At 36.6% G+C, this 13,097-nt stretch overlaps 1 protein-coding gene across 4 annotated transcripts in view; it reads right to left on the bottom strand.

Annotated features, from left to right (window-relative positions):
- Window positions 1-13,097, bottom strand: part of LOC106078427 (electroneutral sodium bicarbonate exchanger 1-like) — a 76,339-nt gene that overhangs the window by 18,107 nt on the left and 45,135 nt on the right. For all 4 annotated transcript variants that reach the window (XM_056013932.1, XM_056013931.1, XM_056013929.1 and 1 more), the window contains exons 5-9: window positions 10,382-10,443; window positions 6,120-6,374; window positions 5,151-5,297; window positions 1,332-1,441; window positions 8-182 (exon numbers count right to left, since the gene is read on the bottom strand). In XM_056013932.1, coding sequence (XP_055869907.1) covers window positions 8-182; window positions 1,332-1,441; window positions 5,151-5,297; window positions 6,120-6,374; window positions 10,382-10,443 — 749 coding nt within the window. The remainder of the gene's footprint in view (window positions 1-7; window positions 183-1,331; window positions 1,442-5,150; window positions 5,298-6,119; window positions 6,375-10,381; window positions 10,444-13,097) is intronic.

Consider the following 13,097-nt stretch of genomic DNA (forward strand, 5'->3'; position numbering starts at 1 on the left):
GATTTACCATATATTGATCAGTCTCTTGACCTAAGAGTCCTCCGAATGTCACGTTTGGAGTCAGTGTGGCTAGAAATATAAAGATGACTGAAGCCAGACACTGCACATGAAGACAGTCTTTGAAATCACTCCAGTACCAAGGCCACTTGCGTTTCACGTCTGCTACCAAGCCGCCAAATAGTCTTCAAGGTCAGCAGCAAAAGGAAATGTATAGAAAAAATGTCTTTAACATACAAATGATAGCTTAACATTTATAGATTGCTCATCACTCAAATCCTAAACGTCATTTTAAAACGTTAACGAGAAGACTCTAACTTCTTCTTGCTGATAGAAGTCATAGCGCCTTCGAAATGAAGTTTTTGATTTAGAAACCACTGACTACTAGAGACAGACGAATACGAATTCGTGTCACATGTCCTTGAGTATAGGATAGCTGTAGGTTTAAAAATTACCTTCATCAGAAACCGCAATTCATGATTTAGATGTGTTTTTTTAGTTTCTCTCTGTCTTATTCTCTTTATTTTTTCTCTCTCTCTCTCTCTCCTCTTTCTCTCTATTTTGCCCCCTCTCTCTCTTTCATTCTTTTGTATCTCACTTTCTTTTAACATTTATTTCCGCACTCATCTCTCTATGTTTCTCTCTTTTCTTTTTAATTTCTTTCTAATATCTTTCTAGCTCTCTTTTTTCGTTCTCTTTTTCTCTGATCTATTTCCCTTATTCTCTTTCTCTCATTGCTTCTCTTATCTCTTTTTCTCTCTCTCTCTCATCTCTGTATCATATCTCAGTGCAATTTGTGATCTGTCCAAATGAAAGTGAAATTCAAATGTGGCCATCGCTCATTGAAGCCCAGTTGTGTACAAATGTCTCATATTTGAGGGCAGTTACAATCATTTCTGGGGGTTAAAGTTCGTTTAACAAATCAGTATGACAAGTATCACTGTAGGCTATTAAAAGTACCAAGAACATATAGGTATCACATATAGGTATCACATATAGGTATCACATATAGGTATCACATATAGGTATCACATATAGGTATCACATATAGGTATCACATATAGGTATCACAAATAGGTATCACATATACAATAATTGAAGCATAGGGTATAAGAAGTATCATGATGTTAGAAGTATTACAGTATTACGAGTATAAAGTCTTCTAATTTCCAGAACTTCTCAATAAAGCGCCTTGTCAGTGTTGATCCATCCGCGCCCCCCGCCCTCCTTAGACTTTTCAACAATGGTGTGACGTCAGGTTTTCAAACCCAAGACTTGTCCATATACACAGCCTCGATTTCATCGGATGTGTTACAATGTAAACAAACTTTTACCTGCCAGATCGTTTGAGCTCCGGTTCCTCGTGGTCTTCCTGTAGTAACAAAGTCGACTCAACATGTTCCTTATCTTCTTCTAGAACTTTCTTTGACATTAATCTGAAATCCTTTAGAAAAACACAAGCTTAAAAACAATTAGACATGCAGGCCTGTCACGTGTAAAGAATTGTCTTCAACATTTTATGAATATTCAACAAAATTTGGTTTATACTATATGTTAAAGGTCACAAATACATTCTTAGAACTCTAGGAACTTACACTGTTACGTTTTCATATTGGATGAGACTCTTTAGACATGTACACGACAAAATCACAGTTTATAAATACTTTAATCTTTATTAACACTGAAAACACTTTCTTGTTCATAGTCCTCCATTTCGGTTCTTCTTTCCTTTCAACACGCAATCGCACCATTTCACATTCACACTAAGATGCGCACGTAACACCCCCCCCTGTTTAACAAGTTCGATGCACATCGAACGTCCAAAATACAAATCACTGAATATATTATCAGACTATTCCAAGTTAAAACAAATCGGTAACATATAAAACCATAATGTAATAACTACACAAAATCAAACACAATGTCATGTTAATACCAATACAATTCCAACATGGAATAACAATTATATTCATCACAATAATAACTGTTATTATGAGCAATTGAAACCACTTCTGTTAACATATATCTATAAGTAATCATATTTCTATTAATACAACTCCCCACTCATAATCGTATGCCTGTACAAAACACCATCATTCCAGTCGCAATCAAATAGTTAACAAACAAAGTCTATCTTGCTCCATGCATATTGTAACAACAATATTCAATTCATTACACATATATTTATTCATTGTAGAATAGAACAATAATTAATGTCCATCATTCCCACCTTTTCTAATCCTATCTATATAATTCTAACATTATTGACATGCCATCCTTTCCGCTTCCCTCCTTTGCAATGATGTCCCATTGTGATCCTACTACCTAATGATCTAGCTGTACTGTTTTCTAGGCTGCTAATATCCCTCTCTTTTCTCGTATACGCCTCTTCACTATTGTACCTTGAATCCTTAATTCTAATTAATTGTTGACACTGTCTTCTAATATGCCCCCTTCTCCCACAATTAAAGCATAAGATGTATGAACTTGTACGTCTATATGTGGGTTTAAATCGCTTTCCCTGTACCACTGATTGCCTTACTTTACTTTGATTTGGACCCATTCCTATTGCATTGCTTTCTACCTTATCTGTTAATTCTTTCTTCTCGTGCTCTCTGCTACCCATGTCATCTGATGTATGAGATCTTATGTCTTCTTCCACATCCCCATTTCTACCTCGCGTAGACTTTATCCCATAATATTTCTTCCAATTCTCAATCTCCCTTACTGAACATATTTTCACCCCATGGATATTCCCAATAATTAAATCTATCTCACCCTGATCTACAACACAAGCTTCCACTGTCCCCTTAACATACGGTGTGTCTATACTAACTTTAGCAATCGGTAATTGTACAATATTCCCATTAAACATAACACACTTCCTAGATTCGCCTGTATATTCATGGTCTTCCACTAAATTCTTATTCACTCCAATAATAGTGCTCCCAGTATCCCTGATGGTCTTGGCTGCCTTGTTCCCTACGAATGTATGAAAAATCTCCAATGTTCCAGTATCAGATGACAATGATAAACCTTGCTCTATTCTACCTTTCTCCCAGTCCTTTCTTTCCTGTCTGTTTCCTTGATATCTTCCGTTGCGGCTATCATTTTGTCTTTCATATGTACCACTTCTATACTGTCTCTCCTGTGTCTCCCTTGTTCTGTGAGAGTTATTCTGTGTCTCACATGTTCTGTTAAAGGCAACTATTTCTTCTATATCACTGCCTCTAGATAATTTCTTCTCGGGATGTGCCACTTTATAAGCCCTTATCAGTCTTACTATGTCTTCTATGGATTTCGGTTTCCTCTCCAACAGAAATATTTTTAATTCCTCCTGACACTCGTACATCACTTTGTCCAGCATGAGAAATGTCTTAAGACTGTCAAAGGTTTTTTCTACCTCAGCGGTTTCTATCCAGTTATCGAAATGGCTGCTCATTTTGTCCAAGAAGGTCTGCGGGTCATCCTCTGGTTCTATCTCACAATTAACAAACTGTTGGCGATAGAAAGCTTCTGTTTTCCCGAAAGTTCGAAGTAGTTGTTCTTTCACAATGCTGTAGTTACTCTGGTTCATACATATTTTTGAAGGCACCTCCGCTGTAAATGATCTTGACAATAAGAATGTCCATTTGTCTTCAGGGTACTCCAGTTCTCTCATTTCTATTTCGAACTTCTTCAAAAAAATGTCTATGTCCATTTTGTCTTCGTTGAATATCAAACCTTTATATTTTGCCAGTTTATTCCCTGTAGATTCACTCTTTCTTTTATCATTCTCTTTTCCTTGGTCTGTTTTTAACTTTTTCTCTGCTGTCTCTTTTTCAAATGCTAATCTTTCTCTTTCAATGGCGACCAATTCATTTTTCTTTTCCCTTTCAATTGCTACTATCTCCTTATCCTTTTCTCTTTCTCTTTTGTCCTCCTTATCTAATCTCTCCTTTTCTTTGTCTCTTTCCATCGCTAATCTCTCCTTTTCTTTGTCTCTTTCCATCGCTAATCTCTCCTTTTCTTTTTCCCTTTCTCTTTTGTCCTCCTTATCTAATCTCTCCTTTTCTTTGTCTCTTTCCATCGCTAATCTCTCCTTTTCTTTGTCTCTTTCCATCGCTAATCTCTCCCTCTCCATCAACCTTTCTTGTACGTATTTTCTTAGTTCTGCCCCTTCCAGCTCCAACAACCTTCCCTCTTCCTTCAACGCTGCTACCTCGGCCCTGTCCGCCATAGTCTATTTCTAATAATATCGAATCGAATGTTCTCCTGTCTCTAGATCTAGATTTTACTATCTCTACTGTCTGCTGACAGGAGATCCCCTGTGAATAGAGGGATACGTGGGTTACCTTTGCGTTGGGCGCCACTTGTTACGTTTTCATATTGGATGAGACTCTTTAGACATGTACACGACAAAATCACAGTTTATAAATACTTTAATCTTTATTAACACTGAAAACACTTTCTTGTTCATAGTCCTCCATTTCGGTTCTTCTTTCCTTTCAACACGCAATCGCACCATTTCACATTCACACTAAGATGCGCACGTAACATACACATTTATAGATTAGTGAGAATCGCCCTTATTATCAATATTTCATCATGCAGTTATTTAGCCATCATAAGTTGAATAATCATAAACATTGTAAGTCCTAAATATTATGGAGCCTAAACTTTAGTGGGCTAAAACATTAGAGGACCTAAACTTGAGGGGCTAAAATATTACATTATCTAAACTTTAGAGGGCTAGAACATTGCAGAATCTCAAGTTTAGATGTCTAAAACAAAAAAATCGAATTTTTAAAGAGCTAAATCAATTTTTAAAAAGTTAAATAGGGTCTACTAAGTTAAGCCATTTAATCACTAATATTACTGAAATGTATCTAGTTAGCGTCCTATTCATATAATTTTTTAGCGATATGCTAATGTAACAAGTAAAGTGTTTCTTTTTTACTTTCGTATTTCATCCATAACTTTCCTGTAAAATTTGAACACTTTCAAACTCAAGGCTATTTTTATTTTACAAATTCAATTTCAGCCACCCAGCTTTTAGGTCTTTATTTGCATATTTTATTTACACAGCTACTGTTTCTTGAAGTCAAAGCGCTGAAATAGTAACGCGTGGTTCACCAGATGATGCTTAAGCATCACACAAAACCAATATTTACCTGAGATGGTATTTTGTTTGGGGGTTCCAGTCTTGTACTGGGATCCCAGACACAAGATGGCAGCACTGTCAAGTGGTTCGTGAACTCAGTGATCCCAGCCAGCAGTTCAAATCTACTTGAACAGCGTTCAGCAACTTCTCGGAATATCTAAGTGGAAGTGAGAGTTTGTTTAGAGTTTCTTGAACAACTTAAGAACTAAACTCATAATTACAATCATAAGAGTTGGCTCTGTCTTTAAAGGAAGATATCATAGCTGTTTCAGAAGTCGTGTTATTATTCTTAATTGCTGACTTTTGAATGGGTTAACAGTTGGTCAAGTAAATGTATATGGGTTAGTGAGTGGCAATAGAATGGATACTAATCCAGATATACTTTACACAAAAATAATTAAATCTAAATACCGAGCTTTTCTGTTGAAACACATTTTAACCTCGATCTGTTTACATTTCTATGTTAGCTTAAATAACGATGTTAACCTGATGTAGCAGTAAGGAACATTGAACTCACTAAGCTACACCAACACTAAATGTTTGGGACATCATACTCTTTTATGACCCACTATCACTGTTCAGGTTACACAAAGTAATATATGAGCTTTCATACCAAGTGGAGAAAATCTACAATCATCAGTCTTGAACCCGGGACCAAGGGTAACTTGCAAAGCTTCTGATCTAGGTAAATACCTTACACCTTTCAAAATATGTAGATATGTCCAATTAGCAATTTATTAGCATAAATCATTTAAGTACCACAGAAGTGCCAAATATTCATATCAAATTGACTAAACTAATCTCATTCTCATTCATTGCATAATCTCAAAGCCATCATTAAGATATAGCTCGTTGCACAATCACTACAATAATCTCAATACTGTCCTACAACCCAATCACAATCATGTCATCTTATAATCTGATCATCCAATAATCAATCTTGCGCTAATAAGCACTAAATGTATCGAGCTGACCTTACCGGATCTATCATTAGAGTTCCGACGCACCTTCCCACTTCCTTGACGTCATAGCGGACGTCTGTTTGGACGTCAGGCACAAGAGCGAGAAACAAAAACCGAGTTGGTAGTCTCACTTCACAGACCCAGCCAAGGTGGCGGGCTGGGTTCAGCCGAACAAACGCCATCAGTGGACGCTTCAGTCCAGTTACCTCCCCTATCATAACATTTGTTGCCACTGCATTCTTTGGTATTTTTCTTTGAAATTTGGTGTTTTTCTACAGTTGAAACAAAGACAAGTCTTTAGAGAGGGATAGATTTACTTCAACACTTTCAACTCAAACATTAACAAGCAAAATATAAAATAAATTCTTTAAAGAAAAACAACAACAAAGCTCATCAAAGGGGAAGAACTCCGCCCTTACATCTATATATTTCAATAATGCAGAAGTTATTTCCATTATTCAATATTAAACAAAATAATTCATTACCGATAATCCAGAAAGATATCTTATGTGCTGGGCTTGTGGAGGGAGTCAGACCCAACGGCCGCCAAAGACTAACATATAGAGATGTTTGCAGGCGAGACATAAGAGCCACAGACATCATCGAAGGTATGTGGGAAGAAATAGCCAAAGACCGGAGTGCATGGAAACAGATGTGCGTGCTGGGACGATCCTCGAGGAGAGCAAAAGAAACGAAGCGCCTTAATCAAGAGGGAAAAAAGAGAGTTGCCCTGTTCGCTAGCCCTGAATCAGATCCATGCACATGCATGAATTGTGGTAAAGTCTGCCGCTCTAGAGTTGGCTTGATTAGCCACACCAGGTTCTGCCCCGTCTCAAGACTAAACCAAAACCAGTGTCTTATCTGGGCGCATCCATTGCCTTTCGAGACAAAAGGAGACATACATATATAATTCATTACCAATAATTACTTGACTAATTGGTTAATTTTTAAATTGATTTTTAGGTACAATAAATAATTGTTTTAAATTTAAACTTGATCCGAGAATGGGTGTGAGAGAAATGAATATAATTATCTAAGGGACTCAAACTCAAATTAGCCATATCTTTGAATACTGAAGGATTACTAACGCTATTTGGTATTAAAAAAAATGATTCCTGTAATTAATTTACTTATTGGATTATTTTTATTGATTCGTAGCTTGCCTAAGCAAATGAATAATTGTGCAAAGTTTCAACTTGACCCAAGAATAGATGTGGGAGAAATCATGTACTATCTTTTTACCAGACAGACAGGCATAGTGAGTTGATATAAGCTTTGTAAAAACAGCCCGTAAACAGAACACCAGAATATTGATCTAAACTGGTCGTGTAGTTAGCGCTCCCTTCTGTCGTCAATTTGATTCCCAGTTCGTACTCTGCCGCCGCAATCCTTTCCCGTCTGATGGTTGGGTTTGGATGTAATCATCTTCATTTATCAAACAAAGTTTTGAACCCACAAAACAAACGAATTTGAGACTCAGCGAACTGCAGAGATTGGTGGGGAAGTCATTTTTTTGTTTTTGTTTTATTTTTCAGAATAAAATGGCTACCTAGTCGTGTAGTCTGCGCTCTGGACTGTCATTCGGTGGCCTCGATAGTCCTGCGTTGTCCTGTGGGAGATTTGGGCTCTAGGTTGTCATTATTTTCAAATGTGAAGCAACATCCGAAACATGTCAAAAATTTTACAACCATTTTCTTTCACAAACAAAATGCTAAGTAAAATCTAATTTACCACCATCTTTATTGAGCTTAAAATAGATGTGAAGATTACTGATAGTCTTTCATAGAAGAGCTTACTGATTATTTTATTATTAAGTATTCTTTCAAAAGTTGTATACATACTTATAAACTATTTTAAATACAGAATATATGAATTATTTTTTTATACTTTTAACTTATAATACCTACTTCCGGAATCACCCGAAGTCATATAGTATGTTAAAGATAAAGATTTTTTAGTTCCAAATTAAAATTAGTTCCTTTTTTCACTTTGAAAACTTATAACGGTCAAACTAGAGTTTTCCCATCGTGGCCAACGAGCTATTTATTCTTCCCAACGATATAGCCTACATCAACAGTCAGATTTCTAAGAAAATCGTTAGAGCCGTTTTCAAAATCCGTGTTCAAAGGAAGTGATTTGAATTGAGACATTGTAAAATAAAATATCTAAGGTTAACATTAAACAAATGTTAAAGGTACGTTTTTTTTTATCTGTTATTTTTACTGAACGTGTTAAATTCTCATTTAACATTGATCTGACCAGATGTGCTAAATCAATGCTTGGCGTCACGGAAGCTGTTTCCGTTTCCAAGGTATATGTCTATCTGACAGCGCCACCTGGCGATGAACAGTAGTTTATTTGGTTTAGACATAGAGTTACAAGAATGGCACTCGGCCAGGCGTTCAGCTTCCTTAACAACTGACACCTGAGTTCTGTGTCCTAATTGTTCCTGTTGGAAGTTGTCTGGGACAACAAAGGGATGAACCGAATGGATCAGTCACATGACCTCAAGACACTGATAAGCTCTTTACATTCAGAAGTACCAACATTTATGTTTCAAGAAGAGAACAATAACAGAGTATTTTTGGTTGTAAAGCTGCTAGCTTTTAATCTGACCAAATCAACGGGCGTAGCCAGTGGGTAATGCCAGTTATTTTAAGAAGTTGGGGGGGGTATTTAAGAATGAATTGTGTTAACTAAAAGGTATTTGCTACACTGATACGCCACATAAGACATAGGCTACTGCATACTTTGACGACATAAAATAACTGTCAATGAATTTTTTCTTAGTTGTAATAATGGAAAGCAAAAACATGTCTTCATCCAACAGGATATTGATGCGGTCCGGAATTAGCCCGTTGGCCTGTGTTTAGCAACCAGTGATCAAGCCCCTCGGTTATTTATAAACTGAACGTGAGGTGATTGTTGAATGAAACGTTGGGTGCGGAAAGAAAAAAAAAGGGGGGGGGGAGATAACTGTGTTAGCTAGATTGAAGAGTTACTCTAGGTCCAGATATCTAGTCTCATTTATTTCAGTATTTGTACAAAGCTTATATCTGTCTGTGGGGTACAAGTCTTGTACACATTATTTTTCCCATCGTCGGATCAAAAAACTTGACACAATTATACATTGTCTACGACAGCACATATATCAATTAAAAAAACTGAGAAATTACTTAATTAATTGGTGGTAATTAATTAATTTTGTTCATGTAAAAGAAGGAAGATACGTGATTTACCAAATTGCATTAGTTCAGGAACTAATATATAGGGCAATAAAAACAACACAAGATACAGACATTTTACAGCATGAATGAGATTGGAATCAAATTAGAGTATGTCCTTACAGCAAGAAAATGCCAGCAATTAAGAGTAACAAAAAAATACAAACAAAAAAAATAACTAAAACAAATAGACTAAAAACTCGAAATATCTAGGTGTAATAGTAAATGAACAGTTATTATGAAGTCCTCATATTGGTAAAAAACCAACGACGTAGCAGAGTTGAAGTCATTGATTAACATGCAGGACTGGATTGACACATGAAATACGTAGGACGTAATTATCTTCCCTTTTTGACGTAGCGTCTGTAATATACACGCTAAGATAAGATCCTGCAGTATTTGCACGCACTGGCAGTATTTGCACACACTGGCAGTAATTGCACACACTGGCAGTAATTGAATGCACTGGCAGTATTTGCACGCACTGGCAGTATTTGCGCGCACTTGCAGTACTACTTAGAGACCCAAATATTAAGGCACTTTCCCAGTGCCAGTACAGAATGGAACAGGTTGCCTGAATCAGCCAGAAAAAATAAATGACTCACAATGACTATCATACCAACACACAATCGTGTGTAGATTTAATGGCTCTGTCTTCGATTCCAAAGATTAAGGATAAGATCAGTGTTGGCAAACCCAGTTACGACTTGCATATTTTTCTCGAAGACAAAGCGTTGTCCACCGGGACGGTCTATATAAGTTGTCTTTGCGTCATCTGCGCACTAATACATTTACTGAATGCACGAGAAATACGCATAGGGCTTATTTAATGAACCAGTTAATTTAACAAATAAATAAATCGGTAAGAAGACTACACAGCGAGTGTGGCTGCGTGAATAAACTTTGAAAACATGAATCATAGGCGTAAACATAGTCACGTCAAGGAAAAGAAAATGTCACGCCCATGTCATGATTAGAGTGTGCAGAATTTATCAGTGGCATGCAGTCTATCTATAAACAAACGCTACATACAAAATAATTTGATATCTACATACTCTGGAGCATCGGGGAGTCCCCTTCTCTGATACGTCATCGTTGAAGTGTCTCTCTGAGCCTTCTGTGTAGAAGAGAAATAATAACAAGTATACCACCACTAATTGCTAGACAAGAGAAGGAACGTATTTATGTTCATCTTGGTTGTTTGCAAGTGAAATGAAGAAATGGGACTAGATTTATTGCCATGAACACACACACACACAGAGAGAGAGAGAGAGAGAAAGAGAGAGAGAGAGAGAGACAGACAGAGCATATTAATGTGGCTGCCTGGTCGTGTGGTATGTGCTCTGGACTTTTGTCTCGATGGTCCCGGGCCTAAACCCTATCCGCCGCCCCTCCCAAGGAAGAAACATCCGAAATGTACAAACAAACAAACAACGCCTGGAAGTCTTGAAACACCAACACAAGGACAATAATCTGCTTTTTGTTTTCACTTAATTCCCAGAAAGGGGAATAGGCGCTATTCGTTTTGTGTGGTCTGTCTGTCCGCTCATCTTTATGCCCGTCCGTCCCGTTTAGATTGCAAAAACTAGAAAAGATATTGAAAATCCGACATCAAATTTTGGATCTTGCAAGGTTTTGATCTCGAAAATGGCTCTAACTATTTTTTCCAGAGATTTGATAGTTGACGTATATCTTTGGGATAAGAATTACTTGGTCACAGGGGAAAACTGTAGTTTAGCCTATATAATTTTTCAAAGTATAAAAAAAATAATAATTTAAGATTGGATAGAGAACTAGCAAATATTTATTTTGAACAGCCTCTACGTCTTCTGGTTTTTCCGCATGAAGGCCCTATACATTCAAGAGTTTAATAAATGAATGTTCATGAACATTTTCCGCACCGTCTACTAAGTCTAGATCTAAAGGCCTATCACAAGAATATTATAAAGTCTAGTAAATCTATACATTCACTTAACCAGTAGGTATTGTCTATTTTTTAAAATATTTTTTGTTTCTTAGATTTTCTTTTTTTTTTAAAACAAATATGACCTACTGTTAGTTTTATTGAAATTAAGTACATTGATATTGAAGCTTGAAGAGGGGAGAGGCTTCACAAAAATCCTTTCCAGGGCCTCCATCCATTGAAATCCGGAACTGATTATATCTCAGCGCTATTTTGTGTCGCGCTATTTTGTCGAAACATTTAGCGTTTTTCTTGTCGGCGCTATTTAGTCGTTCGCTTTATTGTCGTGGTGCAAACTACAAAGGCAAACATTTTTTTTTTCGTCCGGTGCAACTAGCCCTAGATCCTACTCGTAAATGGTCATTAAAATCCAGAAATTAAAATTCTAAACTCTTTCTCTCTCGCTCTCACACACACAATCTCCCCTTATCTCTTTCTCTCTCTGCTTCTTGTTTGATTGAAAAGATTCTCTTTAGTTTAATTCTGTGATAAACACAGTCTTTACAAGTCAGAATGTTAATTAATAGACTTCTAATAAATGTACATTTAAGTTGCATATTGATTTTGAATTATAAAAATTGTACAACGTGCCTGCAACATACAACATACATTTTTAAAAGGCCTGTAAATCTTTAAAATGTCAGGTGTCAGTGACATTTTGTAGTTTCTATATGCAAATAACGCACGTGCTTAAAATATGGCAGTGGTAAATACCCCCCCCCCCAGACATTTGAAATTTCGTCGAGTGCAAAGAAACGAAACAAAGCAGTGTGATGGGGATAGGGGGGTGTCTATTCAAAACAACATTGATGACCCCCCCCCCCCTGTGTGTTCAAAATGATCAGCGACTGTACTCGTAGTCTTTACTAGTCACGTGACTGTTTAGTCACAAATGAAGTAAAAATGTTGTAGCAGGAAGATTAAATGTCCTTCAATATGCAAGACGTTTATGTTGCTGAGCAATCACTATGACTATCATACTAACACACAATCGTGTGTAGCAACCACCATGACTATCATATCAACACACAATCGTGTGTAGCAATCACTATGACTATCATACCAACACACAATCTTGTGTAGCAAATCAATATGACTATCATACCAACACACAATCTTGTGTAGCAAATCAATATGACTATCATATCAACACACAATCGTGTGTAGCAATCAACATGATTATCATATCAACACACAATCGTGTGTAGCAATCACCATGACTATCATACCAACTCACAATCGTGTGTAGCAATCAACATGATTATCATATCAACACACAATCGTGTGTAGCAATCACCATGACTATCTTACCAACACACAATCTTGTGTAGCAAATCAATATGACTATCATACCAACACACAATCTTGTGTAGCAAATCAATATGACTATCATATCAACACACAATCGTGTGTAGCAATCAACATGATAATCATATCAACACACAATCGTGTGTAGCAATCACCATGACTATCATACCAACTCACAATCGTGTGTAGCAATCAACATGATTATCATATCAACACACAATCGTGTGTAGCAATCACCATGACTATCATATCAACACACAATCGTGTGTAGCAATCACCATGACTATCATATCAACACACAATCGTGTGTAGCAATCACCATGACTATCATACCAACTCACAATCGTGTGTAGCAATCAACATGATTATCATATCAACACACAATCGTGTGTAGCAAATCAACATGATTATCATATCAACACACAATCGTGTGTAGCAATCACCATGACTATCATACCAACTCACAATCGTGTGTAGCAATCAACATGATTATCATACCA

The sequence above is a fragment of the Biomphalaria glabrata genome, chromosome 16 (assembly GCF_947242115.1).
Source record: "Biomphalaria glabrata chromosome 16, xgBioGlab47.1, whole genome shotgun sequence".
NCBI classification, from domain to species: domain Eukaryota; kingdom Metazoa; phylum Mollusca; class Gastropoda; family Planorbidae; genus Biomphalaria; species Biomphalaria glabrata.